This window comes from Cyprinus carpio, chromosome A3, assembly GCF_018340385.1.
Source record: "Cyprinus carpio isolate SPL01 chromosome A3, ASM1834038v1, whole genome shotgun sequence".
In the NCBI taxonomy this organism is placed as follows: Eukaryota; Metazoa; Chordata; class Actinopteri; order Cypriniformes; family Cyprinidae; genus Cyprinus; species Cyprinus carpio.
The window spans coordinates 4537464-4562675 of NC_056574.1; the positions used below are offsets into that span (position 1 = coordinate 4537464).

The window sequence follows — 25212 nt, forward strand, 5'->3', positions numbered from 1 at the left end:
CACCCATGCACGATAATATTGGGTATCGTCGATCTGATCTTATTTGAAAAATTACCATATCGCCCAACACTACAACATATCTGTTTTTTTGTTTTTGTTTTGTTTTAATGACCCGCCCCAACCTGCCCCGCAAATAAAGTGACAATTTCTTTACCCGCCCCAACCTGACCCGCGCATCACTAATAGACGGTGTTGACGGTTTTACTGGTTTTAAGCCATCACTTTCCCACCGTGACACCGTCGTTTTGATTTTTTAAAGTATTCGTTTTTTCTTAAATATTTATTTGAATTAAGATAAAATAATAATTATACATTATTTAGTTCAGAAGAGAGCATACACTATATTTAAAAACTGAACGCCGCTTCCATGTTGCATGCCAAGAGACAGTCATATCACAGATCAGCATCACGAGTCAAATTTAATTTATCACGTGAGGAGAACGAGTCGAACTTACAGAAAAGCAAGAGAATGGCGGAAGATTTAGTGTCAAAACACAATGCAAAAGCACCTGTTTGGCAATATTTTGGGTTCGAACCAAATACAAAAAGGGAACCTGAAAACGTTAATGAGGCAATCTGCAAACTTTGCCTGACAAAGGTGGCAGCATCCGGAGGAAACACAACTAATTTATACACGCACCTTCAAGCGCACCACAAGAATGAGGCTGCCAAAATGGGCACTGCAGTAAAAAATTGACCGCAGAAGCCAGACGCACAGGTACAGCCATCAATTAGTGATGTGTTTGCGCAATGCACAAAATATAAGAGGGACAGTGTGAGGTGGAACAAATGCACTGATGCAGTGACCAAGTATATCTGCAAAGAAATGGTGTCTTTCTAAACGGCTGAAAAACAATCTTTCAAAGACCTCATAACCACACTCGACAGCCAGTATGAATTGCTCAGGTTCATATTTCTCCAACACAGCTATCCCACGTGCCTACAACCGTGTCTGTGGTGAGCTGCAACAGGCTATTTCAACAGTCGAGTATTTTCTTTCACCACAACAGACATGTGGTTGAGCACAAAAATGACACCTTACATGTGACTAACTTTCCATTTCATTGACACGGAATGGACACTGATGTCAAAATGCCTCCAAACAAGTTTTTTGCCAGAGGACCACACTGCCGCTAACTTGGCCGATGCTTTGCAGGAGGCTCTGCATGACTGGGGATTAAAAGACAATAACATGTCTTGTGTCACGACAGACAGTGGAAGCAACATTAAAGTGGCTGTTCGTAATTTAGGCTGGCCCTGGTTAAGCTGTTTTGGGCACAACCTGAACACTATTGAGAAAACGGAGAAAGCCCGCACAGACCGTGCCCTAGCAGTCTGTCGCACAATAAATGGCATGTTCTCTCACAGCTGGAAAAGGTGAAGGGAGCTGCAGAAAGCCCAAGTCCAGCTTGGCCTCCCAGAGCACTTGCTCGTGATGGTAAGTTTATTCTTAGTTCTTATAAAAAAGCCTTTAGTATAGTAAATAAAGTATAATAAAACCATAAAATTATAAAACACTAAAAGCTAGTTTACTTTAAAAGATATTCAGCAGAAAACCGTTACGCTTTGTAGAACAGCTTTTAAGAGAAAGTTAGTTTTTTTTTTTTGTTATTGAGATATTTAAATGATTTAAGATAATTTATAATAAATCCTAAATAAAGTAAATGTTTGATGCCGTTTTACTTTGATGTAGGCTATAGAATTTAGGCTTTAATAGCCTACCACATTTTTTAATTATCATTGGTAATAATAATAATAATAATAATTAATGGATTTATTTTCTCCTTGAGGACTGTGCAACTCACTGGGGCTCCAAGCAAAAAATGATTGATAGGATGCTAGAGCAGAGGACGGCCATCAATCGAGTTCTTGCTGATGACTGTAAAGTCAATATGAGCATCACATGGCAAGACGAGGATGTGTTGCAATCGTTGAACAAAGCGTTAAAGCCAGTGCGTGAGTCTACAGACGTTCTGTCCTGAGAAAATTATGTAACCGCGTCATCTCTTCTGCCTGTGCTGTGTCTCATTAAAGAGGACACATTGGCCCCATCGGATGAGGATGGACAACTGACATCCAACCTGAAAGCCGGCATCATGTCTATTTTATATGAGAAATATGAAGCTCTGCCAGAAGCAAGCCGACAGCTTATGCACAAGACAACATTCCTGGACCCGCGCTACCGGGGGGACTACGACCCAAATGTTGAAGAGACCAAGAAGATGAGAGGAAGAAGCGGTCATCCTCGGCAGGAAAGCACAGTCAACGCACCCCGTGAGAGAAGAGGGAGTACAAAATGAGGAGGAAGCCGACGTTGAGCCGCAGCCCAAAAGAAAAAAAACTCTGTTAAGAAAAGCAGGCACTGCGACAGTAAATCTGACTATTCCAAAAAAGGTCAAGAGTCCCCCATTCACGCAGAGCAGGATCCTCTGGCCTGGTGGAAAGACAACCAAAGTAGGTTTCCCCCTGTTGGCAAAGGTAGCCAAAAAGTATCTTTGTTTGCGTGCAACAAGCTGCGCATCCGAGAGGCACGATGGGGAACATAGTGGCCCCCACAAGATCCCATCTTAAGCCAGAGATGTTCAACATGCTGGGTTTCCTGGCAAAGAACATGTAGACTGCAAGCACTGTTAATAAATTCCAATTTATAGTATTTTTTGTTTTGTTTTGTTTTTTGAGTGCTGACTTGTCATTTATGTAGGCTACGGTCATTTTGGAAGTTTTCAGCTCAGTCAGAGATGATAGTACAGGTGCATCTCAAAAAAATGTCTTATTTATATATATAGAATATTCCATTTGAGCTTGGTTAGTTTGATTAATTTTGAGTATAAATACTGGGTAGCTTTTGGGTATAGTTTAGAACATTTAACCACAATTAGGGAAAAGACTACTGACTTGACAAGACGATCATTGACACCCTCAACAAGGAGGGTAAGCCACAGAAGGTCATTGCTGAAAGGGCTGGCTGTTCACAGAGTGCTGTATCAAAATATATTCATAGAGATTCAAAGTTGACTGGAAGGAAAAAGTGTGGTAGGAAAAGGTGCACAAGCAACATGGAGGATCACAGCCTTGGGAAGATTGTCAGGAAAAACCGATTCAAGAACTTGGGAGAGCTACACAAGGAGTGGACTAAAGCCAGAGTCAGCACATCAAAAGTCAGCAAGCTCGGACGTCTTCAAGGAAAAGGGCTACAGCTGTCACATTCCTAGAACCAAGCCACTCCTGAACCAGAAAAAACATCAGAAGCATTTAACCAGGGATAAGGAGAAAAAGAACTGGACTGTTGATCAATGGTCCACAGTCTTCTTTTCAGATGAAAGTAAATTTAGCATTTCATTTGGAAATCAAGGTCTGGCACACTGGAGAGGCACATAATCCAAATTCCAGTGTGAAGTTTCTGAAGTCAGTGATGATTTGAGCTGCTGGTGTCGGTTCATTGTGTTTTATCAAGTCCAAAGTCAATCCAGCCATCTACCAGGAGATTTTGGAGCACTTTCTGCTTCCATCTGCTGACAAGCATTATGGAGATGCTGATTTCATTTTGCAGCAGGACTTTAGCACCTGCCACAGTGCCAAAAACACTTCCAAGTGGTTTGCTGACCATAATATTACTGTGCTTGATTGGCCAGCCAACACGCCTGACCTAAACCTCACAGAGAATCTATGGGGTATTGTGAAGAGGAAGATAAGTAACATCTGACAAACAATACAGAGGAGATGAAGACCGCTATCAAAAGCAACCTGGGCTTCAATAATGCCTCAGCAGTGCCACAGGCTGATCACCTTCATGCCACGCCGCATTGAAGCAGTAATTTATGCAAAAGGAGCCCCAACCAAGTATTGAGTGCATAATTAAACCTGCTTTGGAGATCTTGAACATTTCTGTTTTGTAAATCTTTTTTGATTGATCTTTGAGAAAATATTCAAATTTTTTGAGATACTGAAATTTTTATTTTTCTAAACTGCAAATTGTAACCATCAGAATTAAAACAAAAAACTCTTGAAATATTTCAGTTTGTGTGCAATGAATCTAGAATATAAGAAAGTATGCTTTTTTGAATTAAATTACAAAAAATAACTTTTCCATGATATTAAATTTTTTTGAGATGCACCTGTATATGATCACAGGCACAATTGAGGCAGCTACCAGCATCTCATAGGACCCTGGGGTCAGGAGTTGTAGCACATACACACACACAAGAGAATGTAAACGTCAAAACGTCAAACAAAAAATGGTTACTGTAATCATGCACAAATTAACCATGGATTTAATACTCTAACCATAGCTTAACCATGGTATTTGTACAACTGTGGTTATACAAATGGTAATCAAACCTAGGAGTTGTGAAACCTAGGAGTTGTGATGGATCATCAGTTAAGCTTCACAGACCATATTGCTACAACGACCCGGTCCTGTAGATTTGCCTTATTCAACATTAGGAAGATTAGACCCTTCCTGTCAGAGCAATCCTCCCAACTTCTTGTCCAAGCTCTTGTTCTCTCCAGACTGGACTATTGCAATGCTCTCCTGGCGGGCCTTCCTGCATGTACTATCAAGCCTCTACAACTGATCCAGAATGCAGCAGCGAGGGTTGTCTTCAATGAGCCGAAAACAGCCCATGTTACTCCTCTCCTCATCAGGTTACACTGGCTACCAGTAGCCGCTCGCATCAAATTCAAGGTACTGATGGCTTGCCTACAAAACGACCACTGGCACGGCGCCAACATACCTAAACTCACTAGTTCAATCTTATGCACCCTCCAGAAGTTTGCGCTCTGCAAGTGAACGACGCCTTGTGTTGCCATCCCAAATAGGTTCAAAATCACTCTCACGGACTTTTTCCTGGACTGCTCCCAGCTGGTGGAATGACCTCCCGATCTCAATTCGAACAGCTGAGTCTTTACTCATTTTCAAAAAACATCTAAAGACTCATCTTTTTCGCCTGCACTTAACCAACTAATACTAGTACTTACCTTCTCTTTTTTATTTTTCTTTTCTATCATATTCCAAAAAAAAAAAAAAAAAAAAAACCCTGGCTACGTGTTCGGTACTAGACTAACTGAGACTTGTCATAGCACTTGTATACCGTTGTTGTTTTCTCGTTGATCTGATTGTTTCTACTGTTCTCATTTGTAAGTCGCTTTGGATAAAAGCGTCTGCTAAATGATTAAATGTAAATGTAAATGTAATCAATACGTGAAAAAAAGTTAATTTTCTAGTTAGGGTAATTTAGTTTGTGTTGAATATTTGCAGCTTGTTTCTGTATTTGTTTGTGTTGTGAGCATTTGCAACTTCTTTTTGTATTTCGTTGTGTTGCGAGTATTTGCAGCACGTGTGCTGTCAAACTGATGAAGATGTTTTCCTAATTTGCTGGTGATTTTTCTATTTGAATGTGTTTTGTGAAGTTGCAGCACGTTGAGCTCTCTCGGTACCATGCTACCTCGCCCCATTTTGAAATCTTAGCCCCACACGTACATACGCAGCCATGGCAACGACGATCGCAGAAACAAGTGAAGATGACACACAAGAATATTTAAACAAAAACCAACATGGATAAGATTTGTGAAACAAAGCAAAATCAACGTTACTCACCTATCAAAATGAGAACAAAGCAACTTCAGCATCCGATTCGAGCCCTTCCCACTCCTTGAGTTTCTCTCCACCGTTGGATAGCTGCCCCGATATTTACGTGGATCCTACCTCTTGCCTGATTATAACCCTTCTTTTTAATGTTTTGTTTCTCTGATATTTTCCTCTTTTTTATTTGCCATCTCTCTCAATCTACAGTCGATCTGCTAATATGCTAATGTTGAATAAAAGCGTCTGCTAAATGACTAAATGTAAATGTAATGTAATATGCGTCCTGTGCACTCAAATTGAGCACTCTCTTATCGCTATCAGGACAAGACACGCCCCCTTACTGCTGATTGGCTACAAGTGTGTTTTGGGACTTTGTCAGACACTGCGGTCAAAAGCGTGTTTCAAAAATGTTTAAGTAACGGCGGGCAGGGTTGCCAGACTCGCCACTACTTAGGCTAGTGTTACTGCAACAGCTAAAGTCTCACGCACAGTTTAAAGCCTACGTCACCGTCCGAATCCATTCACTTCATTTCATTCACTCCTTTCTGATATAGTCCACTCAACTGCCACACACTATAGCTATAGGGATTAGTAAATGAGTGAACGAGTGAGCGATTTCGGACACAGCTTAGGTCAACGGAACTAAACTAAACAGGATAACAGGAAATTAAAGAAACACAAAAGTCCATAATTTTGACAATATGGTACTTATAAAGGTTATCAGAGCTAAATTCATAATCTTAAAATCAATAATGATTAGTTTGTTTACAAATTAAAAAAAAAGTTAATGTTAGTAAGTAATGTGATAATGTAGTGCTCCTCACTGTCCTTCATTACTGTCTGTATGGTTTGTTACCTACAGTATTAATGACAGACCATTATTTAACACATTTCAGCTCTGGCATTAAAAGTCAGTAACCTTTGGTAGACAGAATATATACTTGGAAATCAAATAGGTATATTAATTATTATGTTCATCATCAATTTATATTTCATTTCTTTGTGTAAAAATGACCAAACTAAACAACACTAGGTGAACCTTTAAAATCAGACACATTTGAATAATCAAACTGGTATATGAACACATTCTTCATAGCAGCTGGTAGCAAGTGTAGAAGACTTACTGCTGTCTTCTTCATGCAGAGATGAGACATGCTGTGTCTCTTCAACTACACCATGACTGATTATTTCATCCACTTTTTGAAGTATTTGAGAGATTTTGATTATTCCATTGCAGTCTCTTTACAGTCAGTGCTATCATAAAAATAGACTTACTTTTGTGATTATAATTATAGCGCTCCTATTTAATTGAGCTCTGTCTGCACGAGGCGGTGCTCGTTCACTGAAGTTTAGCGGATAATCCCAGAACAGAAGGCTCATGCACTTCTGACAGAAAAATTTAAATATTTCCATGGCTTTCTAACATTTACAGATGGAGGATATACCTGTGATATGTAAGTTATGCATTCAGGAAGACAGCAGATCTCAAACACATTAAACAGCACGAGTAGCCTGTGTCTCAGTCAGAGGTACACGCAGCCTTTCGCATATGACGGGCCGAGCCGCTTAAACTACTGTGAAACGAAACTATAAACTATGTCTTACCAGTTTTTAAAGGCCTTTATATGAAGCTTGTCGCATGTTAAGAACGAACTGGATTAAGCACTTTCCCCGCAGCAGCTCAGTCTGTGTCCTCCACTATACAGGTCCTTCTCAAAAAAATTAGCATATTGTGAAAAAGTTCATTATTTTCCATAATATAATGATAAAAATTAAACTTTCATATATTTTAGATTCATTTGCACACCAACTGGGGAAATATTTCAGGTCTTTTATTGTTTTAATACTGATGATTTTAAAACTCCCAGCCTGGTTCATTACTCAAAACTGCCAATCATGGGTAAGACTGCCAGACCTGACTGCTGTCCAGAAGGCCATCATTGACACCCCTCAAGCTTGAGAGGGGTAAGACACAGAAAAGAAATTTCTGAACGAATAGGCTGTTCCCAGAGTGCTGTATCAAGGCACCTCAGTGGGAGTCTGTGGGAAGGAAAAAGTGTGGCCAAAAAACGCTGCACAACGAGAAGAGGTGACGGACCCTGAGGAAGATTGTGGAGAAGGACCGATTCCAGACCTTGGGGACCTGCGGAAGCAGTGGACTGAGTCTGAGTAGAAACATCCAGAGCCACCGTGCACAGGCGTGTGCTTTTGAACCAGAAACAGCGGCAGAAGCGCCTGACCTGGGCTACAGAGAAGCAGCACTGGACTGTTGCTCAGTGGTCCAAAGTACTTTTTTCCGATGAAAGCAAATTTTGCATGTCATTCGGAAATCAAGGTGCCAGAGTCTGGAGGAAGACTGGGGAGAAGGAAATGCCAAAATGCCTGAAGTCCAGTGTCAAAGTACCCACAGTCAGTGATGGTCTGGGGTGCCATGTCAGCTGCTGGTGTTGGTCCACTGTGTTTTATCAAGGGCAGGGTCAATGCAGCTAGCTATCAGGAGATTTTGGAGCACTTCATGCTTCCATCTGCTGAAAAGCTTTATGGAGATGAAGATTTCGTTTTTCAGCACGACCTGGCACCTGCTCACAGTGCCAAAACCACTGGTAAATGGTTTACTGACCATGGTATTACTGTGCTCAATTGGCCTGCCAACTCTCCTGACCTGAACCCCATAGAGAATCTGTGGGATATTTTGAAGAAAAAGTTGATAGACCCAACACTCTGGATGAGCTTAAGGCCGCTATCGAAGCATCCTGGGCCTCCATAACACCTCAGCAGTGCCACAGGCTGATTTGCCTCCATGCCACGCCGCATTGAAGCAGTCATTTCTGCAAAAAGGATTCCCCGACCAGGTATTGAGTGCATAACTGAACATAATTATTTGAAGGTTGACTTTTTTTTGTATTAAAAAGCCTTTTCTTTTATTGGTCGGGATGAAATATGCTAATTTTTTTAGATAGGAATTTTGGGTTTTCATGAGCTGTATGCCAAAATCATCAGTATTAAAACAATAAAAGACCTGAAATATTTCGAGGATTGGTGTGCAATGAATCTAAAATATATGAAAGTTAAATTTTTATCATTACATTATGGAAAATAATGAACTTTTTCACAATATGCTAATTTTTTGAGAAGGACCTGTATTCTCAGATGGACTCGTATCAAACTACTGTATATGGATATAAACGGTATTACCTCATATTGAATCACTTATAAAGAAAATATCGACATATCGTACAAACTCGATATACCACCCAGCCCTACCCATGACGTATGTGGAAGTACCGACTCAGTCAGTGTTTACAAATGTAAAGGAGGACTGTTCAAAAGTTGTTGTATGTTCAATGACACAAATTTTTTTGTAAACGGCGTTTGACTTAGTCTTTAAGAGTTGGTACTTCATCCTATGTCATACGTGACCTTTTATAAAGCATATACTTTTTTTGTTTGTTTGTTTGTTTTTAGAGATGACGCTGATAGACTGAACGCTGGAGATGGAGACCCTTATTCCTCGTCTGGATTCGTGTAGAACCTTATGAAGCTGCACTGAAACTGAAATTTTGCACTTCAACTGTTTGGTAGCCGTTGAAGTCCACTATAAGGAGAAAAATCCTGGAATGTTTTCTTTAAAAACTTTCATTTTTTTTTGACTGAAGAAAGAAATACGTAACATCTTGGATGACATGGGGGTGAGTAAATTATCAAGAAATTTTCATTTGAAAGTGAACTAATCCTTTAAGACCTTTGTATCAAAATGTTAATGAAGATCAGATTCCTCTGTATTTCTAGATTGTAACTGAGACACTGGTAGATCAAGTACGACTATAGATAGAAACAGCCAAGTATTTTTTATGTCTGAACAATGAAACTTCCTGTGGTTAGAATGAGTGCTGATCTCTGCCCAACCCTGTGTTAAAAAAAGAAGAAAAAACACACTGTCTCATGGTCTGTAGTCCCTTAGTCTCAGAGAGCAAGGAGATACAGAATTTAAGTCAAGTCAATCTTATGTGTAAATTTAACTTAATACAAATACAAACTGCTTCAGTCACAGTGAGCATCACAAAAAAAAAAAAAACTTTCAGTAGTTAGTAGTTTGAATTCAACAAAGCAGCTCAACACGACTGTCAGTGAATTAAGTGCTACAATCATTTCAAGATAAAGACAAACTACTTAAGAGGTTTATTGCACCAAAAGTAATTTGAAAGGGATCATTAAATATGTTATATGTACAACTGAGTTCACAAGTATACATACACACTCTTAAAAATAAAGGTGCTTTAAAAGGTTCTTCAAGCGATGCCATAGAAGAACCATTTTTGGTTCCACAAAGAACCATTCAGTCGAAGGTTGTTTTAAGAACCACCCTTTTCTTACCTTTTTATGATCTGAAGAACCTTCTTTCGCCACAAAGAACCCTTTGTGAGACAGAAAGGTTCGTCAGATGTTAAAAGGTTTTAATGGAACCCATTTAGACAAAAGTTCTTCTATATATGGCATGCATTGAAGCACCTTTATTTTTAAGAGTGCACCTTGCAGAATCTGCAAAATGTTAATTTAAAAAGAAAATAAGACAGATCATAAAAAATTGCATTTTGTATTGACCGCATAGTCTACATGTACAGCTTGTGGGATGTATGACATCATAACAACCAAGTACTTTTTTGCCAAGTTTTAATTTGCATTACATTACATTTCCCGATTAGATTTTTACTTTGTTAAATAAACATGCAATTACATATCCCAACCTGTAGATGCCAATTTGCCCTACTGAGACATGGCCACTGCCAACGCGAGACTTGGAAGTTGGTAGAGAATTCGGCCAGATCTCGCGATTAACAATAGGCTTGTTTGAGATGAGCAAAATCTGCGCAGAACCGATCACCGGTGATCACCCTTGAGATGCATGCGGTTAGAAAAGTGTCGAGTTAATCCGCCTTGCTCTGATGTCATGCTGACATGTGCAAAACTCTGCGGCGGCGGTGACTGTGTCGGACTGAACAGTCGGCGCGGTTGCTCTCCGCCGACTGCGCTATTCAAAAGCATGATGGGAAACGCGACTGACTGGCTGACCACAGCTTCATGCTCATTGGCTGAGAATGTCAACTGATACATTTTCTCTTTATTCTAAGAATTAGATCACCCATTTATTTATTTATTTATATCTACATGCGAACTAAACAAAACACGCATAGTGAAGTTAAGAATTAGGACATGGGTTTATTTTATTTTTCTCTTAATTAGAATTCTTCCTTGTAGTTTTCACTTTATTCTATTGTAGCCTATGTAATTGTGTGAATTAATAAATCAATCCATTAAAATATACATGCACACATATCTAAATGGACTGTTTAGCCATTATGCCTCATCTTTGTGTGGTTTCATCGGAGAAGTGTCAGGGTCTGGCTTAAAACAAGGGAAGAAATTCTGAAGAATGTTTGCTACAAAACAGCTTTGACTTGCATAGTATGGAAAAATACTATGGACGTGAAATGGTGGCAGAAACCTGCTTGTTTACAAACATTCTTCTAAATTTCCTCTGGTATTTCGATTACATCCACTTCATCTGCGATAAAAAAACACGAGCGCGATCTCCTCCATTGCCAACGTTTGCAGGCGACAAAACAGTGAGATTCAGGAAGTGTCCGACTTCAAAGGTCTTTTTTGACCCCTCCCCTTACTGCAGCCGCCTACTCTCGCCTACATTTCAGGCGAGGCAAGGCGCATCTCAAACAAGCCTAAAACCGCCGGCGCCATGAGCTTTTTTTGAAGAAGCCACAGGAGTAGAAGGACGCGTGAGCAACGACGCTGGCAATCAACAGACAGACAACAGAAATGAGGACATTTTTTCTTTTTTTTCTTTTAAGTATCTGTGTTATCTCTTTGTCATGTTGCCATTCTACATTTGATATCGTGTAGGGACTGTGAAATTATAGCAGATAGCAGGGTAGCTAGAGTATGCCATTCTGTGGTTATCTCAAAGGCAAGGGATTTGGTTCAAAAGCACTTTGTGTTATGTTGGTTGAAAGTCTCTTCATATCCCGATGGCAATCACCAAGATACGTGGTCTAAATGTTTTTATATCGACTGTGGAAGGCTTAAATTGTTGTACCAGACATATTCCTCGGTCAACTTTATGCATTTACATACCTCTAAACACCCTGCAATAAGTGCAATGTGAGAGATTAATTCGCAGAAAGTATTAGATGAAAATAGTAAAGTCTTTCGGATTCTGGCAGTTTGAACCTTCAGTGCTTTATAAATCTAGCATATTAGGTTGAAGTACATGCTTTTTACCGACAGGAAGTCAGTATAAATACCTCAGAACTGGAGTGATGTGATCCACAATCTTTGATTTAAATGCACTATAAGTTTTATTGATAATTATACAGTGAACAAAGCACCATATTCAACACACAAAGGAATAAAAGTAGCTATACCAGTTTTCTTGTTGTTGTGCACAGCATTGACTAATTCGGTTATTTTTTTATATTTTTTTTGTGTGTGCACAATTACAATTGTTTAGTACAGATATGGCTCAGTGGAGAGACTGGCTTAAAATTGAGGTCAGTATTTGTTACCAATTGTTAACCCCTTTTTTTTTTGTTATGTTTTAGGGTTTTGCAAAACTGTCTTATGTCCACTTTTAACATGAAGGGACATCTTCTGTACACTGCAGAAGACCACTCTGTTCTCGGTCATTACAGGTATGTGCATGTGTTTGCATGTAAACATTGCTCAGAGAGCTTATGTCTGTCTTTTGCCTTAAAGGTGATATATAATATCATTAATTTAATGATTTAATGTATTTTCTTTATGACATCAGTCTGTATTGATATAAACATATTTTCCAAATCAGTATATACTGAGACTATATATGTCAGCTCTATATTACCAAGCCCTATCATCAAAGAAAAATAGAAAGACACTCCGTCACAATTTATGTAATTAAAGTAAAACATGATCATGTCCAAAAAGCCTTTAATCGTGCTTATTTTTTTCTTTCTTGGCCGTGATGACCAACTTCCCAACGGCAACTGACTTAGACTTGAGGAAGGGGGTGGGGGGGTATAGAAATAAAAATAACAGTTAATCTGTTCACTCTTGATAGTTTGTCTCGTGATCTGTATTGTATTTAATATTTTTCCATGTCATAAGTTGTCCAAATAATGGTTGTCCTTCATTACATTTTTTTTAGTTAAAATCATACTTTTTTTTTTTATATAATTACATTGTTTATATTTTGTTATTGTCACAAATATATTATTTCTTATGTTTTTCATTTTGTATTCAATATTGTTTAAAATATTGTAAAGTTTTCACTATTAAACATTTTGCTTTTATTAATAAAAGCTTTATATTTAATTTGTTTGTTTTAATTGCTATTTATGAGAAGAGCGTGTTATATTTAGTTAAAAAATATTTTAGGTATTGTTTTGTAATCTATTATGTAGGCATTCATAATCTGTCTATTTGATGATTATGGTTAGACGTCTATTGAATTTTCACTGACAGCCCAAATTCAGCCTTGTTTTAGCCTAGACGTCTGGCCTGTGTTTAGACGGCTAATAGACGTCTTTTAAACCGAAAATTGCTTGCTGGGTCTCCTTATGTCAGAAAGCCACAGCAGGCCTCTTATGTTTACATACAGGAAACAAAAATAATATCTAAACTAAAAGACACAGTTCAAATGTTTACATGCGCTTTTCCCTAGTTCATAAAATTGGGACAACATAGTTTTTTTTTTTTTTTTTTGCTTTCAGAGCAAATAATAACACATAAATAATATTATATCCCAACACTTTATAGGCCTACATCACTTTGGCCTACTTCGGCTTAAACACAAAACCCTCGGTGAACTGAGGCAGATCGTCTGTACGCTCAGGAACACTGTAGTTTATAAAGTTCATCATTCGTTGTTTAAAGGGTTGCAGTATTGGTGCTTTAGGTTTAATTTGACGACGTTCACGGTTGTTTTGTAGGCCATAAAGCATAGACTTGCTTTGTAATGTTAAATGCTAAAATGAACTAACGGGAACGATCGTTTCTACTAGCAACACTTAAATAAGACAGGGTCTTTCAATAAAACACATTTATTTGTTATAATTTGATACTCACGCAGATGTTGTGCCATTTCTGCCTCCAAGTTTTAAAATCCAACGAGAAATCTGGCTGAGGGGAAAAACAGCGAAGAGAGAAATACATGCGCTTGTCAGAAGAGACTACAACATTAAGATTCAGCTACAAATATTCGCGTGTGATTAATTGCGCTCATGTAATTAAAATCTCGATCCAGTCAGGTAATAAGAGTTTGCAACTCAAAATAATGAGCTATTATAAAGTCATAAACTGACAGCACACAGCAGCAGGCGTCTGGAGTATTTATTTCTTAAAGTAAATCCGTTTTAAGACAGCAGAAAAAATACAGATTTTCATCCTTATAAAATATTATTTTAATTAAATATGTGGGTTTAACATCTTACCCGATATGTGCGCCATTACAGGCTACAACCAACGCCTTTCCGGTCTCCAAACCGAAAGTAAATGTCACACTGATGTAGAAACGAGCATGTATGAACTAAATCCACCACATGAGAGTGCAGGTCAAAATATCCATATTCTCTAACCTCATACAGCGCTATAGAACAGATGTGTGTCAATTATCTTTCCATTACCTTGCAGTGTTTATAGTGCGGTGTGCCCTTTAAGAGACTGATCACTTGACTTGTAACGCACGCTATGTGGTGATGACGTAGAAGGACTACATGTCTGTGTAATGAGAACCACTATGGGTGATAAGTACGCTCTGCCTTCTCGTTATTATTTTCTCTTTACTTTATTTGTAACGCCAAGAAAGATTTAATCTCTCATGTATGAGAGGAGCGCTGCCGTGTACCAACCATTAAATGTGTGGAACACAAACTCTGCTCTGCTCTTTCATTTAATGGATTTAACGAGTTTTCCGAGTCAAAGCGTTACAACAGGCAGAATGTTATAAATACTCACACTAAAACATTTGTACTGTACAGATACAGAAATGAAAACCGCGGAGAAGACTGGAACACAAGTTTTTCTAACAGTTCGGTTTCTTTCCTGTCAAAAACAAATTATTTCATACAAAAGATTCATTGTGCTTCTCCATCTTATTTTGAGACTTGAGGTTGTTGAATGTTTGCTAAAATCCTGTATTATAATCTTTACCATATTAACATAGCTTATTTCATTGGGATGCATTGACTTAGTTAAATGCAATTTGAAAGTTCATGTTTAAATTGTTGTTTACCTACACAGATGGACTCATATTAACATTAGTTCAGATTATGGATGATATCTGTCCCACTTTGTGTTTGCATTTTTTAACATATAATGATAGAAGTAACTTACCATGCATTGTGGGTTACACACTTACACACCACCATCAGCTGTGTTTACCTGCTGCTAAACAAACAAACTGAGCTGAGAGTCAGCAAAAAACAGCACTTTATTGTTTGAAATTTTTCTGAAAAATAAATTAAATTCTAAAAAAAACCCAACAGTCCAAAACATTTTGCAATTCAGTCTGAAGAATACAAGGGCAGAATTTTGGTGAAGACTGAATAAAATGTGTAGAGAAAAAATACAATGATGCACAATAAAGCCAATCCTGACAAACGTTGTTGGACTCTGACCCAAAGAAATATGAACATATTTATTGTGAAAGTGGATTCCTCAAAGTCTTCTCTAACAATCCTGTTGAACTCAAGAGTGATTTATGATCCATGTGTCAAACGCTGATGAGAAGCTGGTCTCTCTGCTCTTTAGTCCGGATGACATGACATCCATGGTTTCCAAAATGAATGTCAAATTTTGATTCGTCTGACCACAGAACGGTTTTCCACTTTGCCTTCTCTATTTTAAATGAGCTTTGGCCCAGACAAGACAGCAGTGTTTCAGGATCATGTTCACAAATAACTTCTTCTTTGCTTGATAGAGCTTTAACCTGCCTTCGTGGACCTTGTTCACAGACAGTGGTTTCTGAGCCCATGCAGTGATCTCCATTACAGAAGCACAGCATTTTTTCCCCATGGTACAGTTTTTTCAGTTTAAACATTTGATATGTTTTCTATGTTCTATTGTGAATAAACTAAGGGTTTATGAGATTTCCAAAGTGATGTTACATACAGCCAAGTATGGTGACCCATACTCAGAATTGGTGCTCTGCATTTAACCCATTCAAAGTGCACACACACAGCAGTGAACACACACACACCGTGAACACACACCCGGAGCAGTGGCCAGCCATTTATGCTGCGGCGCCCGGGGAGCAGTTGGGGGTTCGGTGCCTTGCTCAAGGACTCAAACCCACAACCTTAGGGTTAGGAGTCAAACTCTCGAACCACCAGGCCACGACTTCCCCATAAAATCACTGCATTCTGTTTTTATTTACATTTGTGACCCTGTCTGTGAAATCCAGGCTAATGTCTCAAAATCTAATTATGAGATAACAAGCATCAACGTTTGATTTCACTATGATTTCAATCTTTGACATGACCTTACTCACTCAATATTAAATATATAGAGGTTATATTTTTCACAGAATGTTCTACATCTGTATGAAGAATGATTCTATGTAGAAAACAGTAAATCACAAAAAAAAATAATAATAATAACTTTAGCTGGATTTTCACAGCCAGGTTCACATTTTACACAGCGTCCCAATTTGTTTTGAATTGGGCTTGTACCTGAACTCACCCTTCAGTTTGCCGTTGAGCTTGACATTTAGAGTGTATGCTGGTAATCCAGCACACGATCTCTTCAAAAGAACCAATAAAACAGCTTCTTTTAAAGCTTCAGCTACTTCTCTTTCCAGTTTTATGAGATATTCACACTCTGCTTGTTCTCGTGCTTCACGCTGAATCTTCTCCTTAAGTTTTTGTTTTTCTTTCTCCGGCTTTTCTTCCAAGTATTTTATGAAGTTCTGTTGTTGTTCTCCCAAAGCCTTTTCTTTTCTTTTATTTTCTTCTTCAAATAGTTTCTGGTTCTCCTTCAGTTTTCTCTGCAGCTCTTTTTTGTAGATTTCATCTGTTTCTTTTCTTTGATCTCTTCTTCTCTCTTTCTGAACTCTTCCTCACTTTTTCTCAGTTCATTCTGCATCTCTTCTCTTTCTCTCTCATTTTCTTTCTTCATTTCTTCTATTTCTGCTTCATATTTGGCTCTCAGCTCTTCTTCTTTCCTCTTGATCTCTTCTTCTCGCTCTTTCATGATTCTCTCTTGCTCTTCTCTGATGTTCTTCTCCACCTGTTGGAACATCTCATTGGTGTATAAACTCCCTCCATTTGCTGCCACCATACAGTCAATCTTATCCAGCAGCTCAGAAACCTGCGTCTGATCTTTAGTGTCTTTGTTGTTGAACACATGGTATCTGTGACCACACTGCTTGATGAGGTACTGCAAGCTATCATCGCCTTCAATAAAATCTTCAATCCTTGTTCCTCTAAGATCATCTCCTCTGGTGAAGAGCACCATGGTGTACATTCTGGATTTGTCTCCAAACATCTCCTGGATCATCTTCACTGCATCTTTCTCCTCTTGAGTGAATCGTCCCAGTTGAATCACCAGCAGAAACACATGTGGTCCAGGAGCAGCCATTGAGACGCACTTCACAATCTCCTTCCTGGTCTCAACATTATCGACTCCAGTATCAAACAGGCCTGGAGTGTCGATCACAGTTATCCGTCTTCTGTTGAACTCTGAGCTTTCTTTCTCACACTCTCTGGTCACTGAGCGAGAAGTCAGTTTCGATATAAAAGCTTCTCTTCTCAGTATCGTGTTTCCCGTTGCACTTTTCCCAACACCCGTCTTTCCCAGAAGCACAATCCTCGCAGCAACATAATTGTGTGGTAGACCTGGAAACAGAAAGAGAAGAACAATTACTGATGTGAAACACAAAAAAGAAAAAAATCAAATCACATTTACTATAGCAACCATGGTTCGATTTTTACATTTGTTTGTTATACTTGGCAATTCTAGGACAAGGTGAGAGGATCAAATGCAGCAAATGAGCTTTATTGAGGGAATTAACAAGAACCAGAATGGTGTTATAGTAACTAATGATGGTTATTATCGTAACAGTAAGGCAGGTAGGGAAACAGGAACACAGAAAAGGAACACAGAAAAACTGGGGAAATACATTTCGAAATAAGAAGTTATTCTTGCATAAGACCAAGACAAAGAGAAACACATGCAAGAATCATGACATTGTTGATGTTGATTGCAATGGATGCTGTTTCTGTGTCAATAAATTTTTCTTTTTTTTTAAGTTTAAAGTAAAAAAAAAAAATAAACAATAAAGTATTTACAAAATGTTGTGACTTGGACACCTCACCTCTCCAAGATACTTTGAAGGACCTATCTGATAGGTACAGACTCCAAAACCACAGGAGTGTGGTTCCTGAGATGCCCTTGCCAGTAGGGTTGGACAGGAGGATCTGGTGGTTAACCGTGTCAAAAGCAGCAGATAGATCAAGCAAGATAAGTATTGAATACATGAATACAGAACAGTTCTCATAGTCTCAAACCTATGATGCTGCCTCTACAATTCCTATATTTAACCTTAATTCACTCTGCATGCATTTACTATGAGAAAATTGCAATACAAACGATTCAATATGCAATGATGCATCATAATTGAAACCGCTGTCCATTACAGCATTTCATATGAGCGTCTCTGATCACATTTAAATTACTGAGAAAGATATTTATATGAACTGCTTCTCAATTTAACAAAAAACTGACCCTGATAAAAAAAAAAAAATAATAATAAAAAAAATTGGTTCTTCTGAATCCACTGGAGAGTTTTGAGAAGCTCTGATCTATCATGCATAACTAAATCAATCAAATGGTTATACACAAAATGACTTGGCCTGAATTATACAGCGAGAAAGATACTGTAGTCTAGGCATAAAACTCTTAATACTACTAACAATATTATGACAGAATCACAGTTTTTGGCCACCCACCCAAAACAGTTTAATGTTATAAGTTCCTAGTATTCAGTAACCTGGTGCTGAATATGTAATTACAAAAGTAGGAATACTTACAAAAGGATAATTTTGGTATATTATCAAGAAAACCTTTTGCTTCCTTTTTCTCTATATGAGTGTCTTGGGATTTTCTATCATCATCTGCATCCGAATCTTCCTCTTCCTCCTCTGTTCGGAGTGAAACAAACGATCTGCTGAGATCTTCATCGACTGATGATCCTTCTGCATCATGATACAGACACTCTTCACTGTTCTCTCTGAGGATCTGCTCTAATCGCGCTGCAATATTTATAGAGCAGCATTCCTGCGTTTTCACGATCAAGCTGCAGATGTCCTCCTCCACATTCAGCAGTTAATCGTTGAATGAATTCATTAGCTTTCGTCTCTTCATCAGTCGTGATCACTACAGAGCGTTTAATAGCCTCTTCACTAAATCTTTCCAGCATATATTTACTCTTCTCAGGGTCCTCCTCGGTGAAGTCTTTATACTGCAGTATGATTATGAACACATGAGGTCCTGGATCAGACAGAAACACACACTCTCTCACTGTGTGTGTGATCTGATGATCTGAGATGTAGGTCTGGAGCAGCTGAGGACTGTTGATGATGATCAGGTGTCTGTCCTTCAGTCTTCCTCCGACTCTCTCTACAACATCTGGAGGAGCTTCACTTTTAAACGCTGCTCGTCCTAAGATGAAGTTTCCTACGAGACTTTTTTCTGTGTCACTCTTCCCCAGAAGAACAATCCTCAGATCACTCACTGAAACACACAAAACATGCCTGATCTTAAACCAACACTGGCTGGGTTGAGAGAGAGAAAGAGAGAGAGAGAGAGAGAGAGAGAGAGAGAGAGAGAGAGAGAAAAAACAGAATGAGAGAGAGAGAGAGTCATAACTGGTGGATTATGTTTCATATATATATATATATATATATATATATATATATATATATATATATATATATATATAATATGTGTATATAGGTATATATGTGTGTGTGTGTGTGTGTGTGTGTGTGTGTGTGTGTGTGTGTGTGTGTGATTGAATTCTGTTTTGAAGTGAATGAACTGCTCATAATCTCCACACACTCTTCATTTTCTTCATGTATTTATAAACATAAAGACTTACTGTAAGGAGGATTGTCAACGCTGTGTCTGCTGCGAGCAAGATCATGTGCAGCAATCACTGAAACAGAAGTCTGACGTTACAATCTCCACAATAACACGCTGAGAAGAACTTTGAACGATTTCTACAAGCAGCAATACTGTCATGAGCGTGAGTTTGTATAAGTAATCACATTAGAATTAAAGTTTTCAGTGTTGTGGCACTATGACAACAATATAAAAACAGCATGCCTAAAAATAGAATTAGTCAGTTGACTTTGTTGTTATGTCATACACGAATTTCTCTCGCTGTAGGAAGAGTTTGTGTAGAATCAGACCAAATTAAACTAACATAGGCAGCACAACAGCTCAGCAAACAACTCGACAGAAAACAAGGTTTAGTTGATTAAGAGAGATCATCTATTCTTAGTGAGAGTTAATTCTGTTAGTTAACTGAAGCAGCATGTTAGTGCAGGTCTCTGGTTAGTTAAATCCAGATCTTACACGCGCTGTGTGCCATTATACCAGCCACTCCGTTAGGTTTCTAAAGCGAAAGTCACGTGACGATCAAAGGCACTCACCGGCGCCCGCCCGCGGAGACTTCATCACGCGCACAGCTTGAGAAAGAGTTAATCTTCTCTGATTTCACAGGGTATCAGTTAAAGGACAACGAACCTTTAGGATTTGGTTTCTCTCTTAAGAAATCAGGGTATTTCATTTTAAATGATTCACCAAGGATCATCAATCTCCACTAAACATGAATTATATTCAGAGGTGTCAAAAATTTTACTTAAGTGAAAGTACAGATACTCAATTAAAAGTACAAGTATCTGGCCAAAAACATACTTTAGTAAAAGTAAAAAATCACAACTTTAAATTGTACTCATGTCCTGCACATTTTATTTTATAAGCATTTTATTTTATTCTTTTTTTTTTTTATCTTACTTTTTCCATATCATATTTTTTTTGTATATTTTTCTTGTGTTTGTATTCTTTAATAATTGCACTGTCCATGGAGCGGACCTGACTTACATTTCACTGCTGGTCATATGCTCTCCATATAACCATGTATGTGACAAATAAAAATCTTGAAGTATTAAAAAAGCAGAAGTACTATTTTTTTCATACAGAAGTTTGATTAAAGGGAGAAATCAAAACAAAATGCACAGGTCAAACAAATACATCTAGTGCAACAACAACAAACAATAAAAATGCAGCACAGTGGAACACACGAAAAAAACAAAACAAACAAAAAAAAAAAAAATACAGGGAAAGGGATTAAAAGGAAACTCCATCCTTTCCCCCTCATGCCATCTCATATATATATGACTTTCATTTATCAGATGAACACAAAGAGTTTTAGAAAAAAAACATCTCTCTTCGTAATGTATGGGACATTCAAAAATGACACTTCAAAAACTATAAGAAGTGAATATGACAGTAACAAGTACAACCCCACTTGATGAATCAGTGTCTTCTTAAGCAAAACAATAGACGTGTAAGACAAAATACAAATACAAATATTTTAAACTTGACCGTCTTATTGCACTTTGTGTGGTTTCTGAAGTGATCCTGTGCCCTTGCATTATGTGGACTAAAAATCTTTTCTTGTGTTCATGTGATGAAAGAACGTCATAAACACCTGGGACACATGAGAGTGAGTAAACGCTGAGAGAATTTTCATTTTTGGGTGAACTATCCCTTTGAAGAGCAAGATGTGATGCAGAGGCTAGAAACATACTCCAGACAGAGCACAAGAATGTGTTGAATTAATGAAGAGAGTTGTGGAATTAAAACATACAACATTAATGTTTTGAAAGGCCACCTTTTTGTGTTGTCTATTCAACGTCACTGTCTAAAAGGATCATTAAACTTTTAATTCTTTATTTGGGGCATTTAGAGTTTTTTTTCTCAGCAAATATTGATAAGTAATTAGATTAATTAATGAGCAAATCATATAATTATTAAGATGAAAAAATATTAATTGGCAGTCCTAATTGCTATTCAGTGTGTCATATAATGACATATTATAAATACAACTTATCCAGTACCTGGTAAGAACATCACTAAACATGAATTGCAATTAACTTAATATACAATGTTCATTTAAACACTTTTTGGAGGTTTGTAACATGTAATTAAAAAAGAAAAAAAAAAAGAAAAAAAAAAAAACAATCCCACATAAATATTAATTGTATTTAAATTCTCATCACTGATTTATTTGCACTCAATCTTGTGCAGTCAGCCAATGTATTACACAGCTAATAGATCTATTAAAACAGAAAGAATAATGAATAAACTTTTTCTTGAGAAAACACAACTTTGCTACCTCAATATGCTTCCTCAGATTTGATGGTGAAGTTTTGAAGCCAGACGTTTCCTGATGAAAGTCATAACTGAAGTAGAAATGTGTGTGCTTGATGCGTGAAAACAATGATCATTGGTTCTTACATCAAGCACGCACGTTTGAGCTTCTGTTTACAATATTAAATGTGCTTTAGATAAAATAAAAATGTAATGTACTTTTCAAGATGAAATAAAATTGTAAGGAGTAAAAAGTACTGTTTTTTTCTTCAGAAATGTAATCAAGTAAAAGTACAAGTCATTTTAAATTGTACTTGAATAAAGTACAAATCCCCCAAAATAATACTCAAGTACAGTAATCAGTAAGTATTTTACATATCTGATTACATTAACTCATTTAACATGAATATTTAATAACTTCAGCCTAAATTATATACATGTTGAAACCCAAGTAGAGTGAATTATATTTAAATACTAAATAATTTTGTTTTCTTGGCAGGTGCATTCAAAATTCACCTAGAATCAATGTTTGTCCACAAATTTTATGATAATTGCAGGTAAAGATAAAAGTGCCATGGTGAATCTTGTCTGTAATATAACTTTAATTGTTGAAAATTCTCTTAGTTATGTTAAGAATTTCTTAGTTATGACTGATAATATTCATCATAGAAACAAAATAAAATACACTCAAACTAAAGAGGATTTCTCAATTATCCGCGGAAGCTTCAGACAGCTGCTTTCAAACATCTCCCTCATCTTTACATCCGTATATTCAGACAAACAAAGAACAAAAAGTGAAACATTCAAGAGAAAATCTGCAGCGATTTACTATGGTCAAGTTTTCCACACGAGAGTAACAGATGTTTAAGGCATTTCAGTCATTAACTAGTTGCTCCTGTACTTTATTATGCAGCGGTTTATAATCTAGATAGCTCATGTAGATAAATCTTCACCTGACCCTGAAATACACATGTAGAAAGTGCCGAGAGGAGTGTGTGTGTCTGTGTGTGTGTGTTTATATGGGACGACATCATGATTCATAATCATCCCCAAACCCCAGCGATCTGTCTCACTGTGTGCTCCAGCTAATAAACCCTCATTAGTGAGTGATCTGACACGCCCTACACAGGCAGCAGCTTCACGTGACACACATGCAGAGCTCCAGTTTGAATTAAGCCAGCGATTCTCAAACTGTGCACTTTTAAATTCATATATATTCATATATATATATATATATATATATATATATATATATAAGATTATTTTACTCAAATGCTTATTCTTTCATTAGATTTTAAATGTGCAGAAAAGCAGCAAACATTATTGTGTTTGCCTTTGAAGTTTAGTGAGTTTTAAAGAGAGGTTTGTGTTTGACTCAAACACTGGTTCAGTGCTCAGTTGAGCATCACATCGATGATGAAACCAGACAGAGCAGTTCAAGGGGATACGGTGTATAAATATATATTTATTTACTAGTTATTGGGTTGAACTTGATTGCAATATAAAAAAAAAAGAAAAATGGTTTGCAAAATAATGTGTTCTCAATAGATGTTACTCTTGTACTGTTATGCTGGGGGCTTGATAGCATCATGATTTATCTGAACTATTATTGATATGGATTAGAATATGATATTAATTGAAATTTCTATTTTAAGAAGTATGGTTCCCAGCTTTGTTCTCATTAAGTTATGCAAACATTATTTCTGAATTTTCTCTGAACCTCTAGTTTTGGAAATGTTTTAAAAACATTTTTCTCTGTTGTGCAGTTAAGGGAACATTCCATTTTATTGTGCAAACATTCTGGGAACATTACTTTTGAATGTTCTCTGAACATTCCGAAACATTTAAAAAAAAAACGTTACACAAACTTCCAAAACATTTCAGGAAAAAACATTCCATGAACAACGTTTAAATGTTTTTGCGCTAACATTCTGAGAACAGAAGTTTGAACAAACATTCTAGTAACATTACTGGAAGAACATTTCCGTTCATTTCCGCGACTGTGTGCTCTGATTTAATCAAAGCTAGTATTGCTTGCTATGGTTTGAGAACCACTGGATTAAAGTATTTTCTATCAATATTTTGGCCACAGCGTCATACATTAGTTGTGCTGCCTTCTGTCTGGAAGCACTGATGGTGCCTAAACCTGCTGTCTATGTAGGCACCGTGATCGTGATCTCACTAGTGTTTGAGAGCGCGTCAGAACTCGTCGTCGGAGCTGAGCAGCAGTGTTTTCTCGTTGCTGCAGCTGTTGGAGCGGCTCAGAGGTTCGCAGCGGCTCTGCTGTGTGTACTGCTGATACGCCGGAGAGAAGTTATGGATGGCGTCCTGCAGCATGTCGCCCGGATTCATCGTCTCCTTCAGACTGCTGGAGATGCTCATGGGAGCACAATGACCTGAAACACAGACAGACAGACCGCTTTACTGAGCACACACCTGCTGAAACTGTTCCACGAGTGCAATCTTCTTTCCTGTGTAGACATTCTTCCTATTTTAATATAAAGTTGGTGTCAGTGTCAGCATGTTACCATAAATTTTTACACAAATCTTAAAAAAAATAAATAAAACATTGTATTTCCAAAATAGCATCTGCACTCACATGCAACATGGGGCAACATTGTACATATGAAGAAAGATGCTATAGAAAATTATTCTTTAAAGGTTGAGTGTAAACTTATGTTTTATCACTTCTAATTTTTAATAAACATGGTTAGAGTTTGGTCTCAAACTAGAGAGCATTTAATTGGAAAAACTGCAAACACAGTCAGGTTTTTTTTTATTTAAAATTAAGACTAAAGTCATTAAAAATATATGTGTTACTTAAAATAAATGTAATCTAAAATAAAAGGTAAAATATTTGAATATTAAAAAATGATGTAAGATTTTTTTATTATTTTTTTTTAGCTAGTAGCAATTATTTCTTTTGGAAACTATATAAATAATAAAAAATAAGTCAAAATATTCACAAAAAATAAAATAAAAAAATAAGTAGCATTTCAATGCTAAAAAAAAAAAAAAAAAAAAAAAAAAATTACACTAAACATGATGAATGAAACCAAATTAAATCAAATGAAAGGTTCCCAGTACAGACACACAGGATGTGCATTAAAGTAAATTATGTATTAAACAAAGACACCGAAAACATACAGAAAATTAAAATCCAGAGTAAACCTACCGTACTGTCCATAGACAGGAACACAGCC

General features: G+C 37.3%; 1 protein-coding gene and 2 pseudogenes across 1 annotated transcript; all 3 read right to left on the minus strand.

The window, feature by feature from the left end:
• Window positions 1-20522, minus strand: part of LOC122135809 — a 68500-nt pseudogene extending 47978 nt beyond the window's left edge.
• LOC109053804 (immune-associated nucleotide-binding protein 8-like) lies at window positions 16093-19677 on the minus strand. Its single transcript, XM_042715134.1, is given in 5 exon segments — window positions 16093-16643; window positions 16646-17466; window positions 18661-18882; window positions 19058-19363; window positions 19671-19677. Coding segments are annotated over 5 exon segments (1743 nt in total). The 3' UTR covers window positions 16093-16256.
• Window positions 20523-23256: 2734 nt separating the features above from the next.
• LOC109053802 overlaps window positions 23257-25212 on the minus strand; it is a 9845-nt pseudogene continuing 7889 nt past the window's right edge.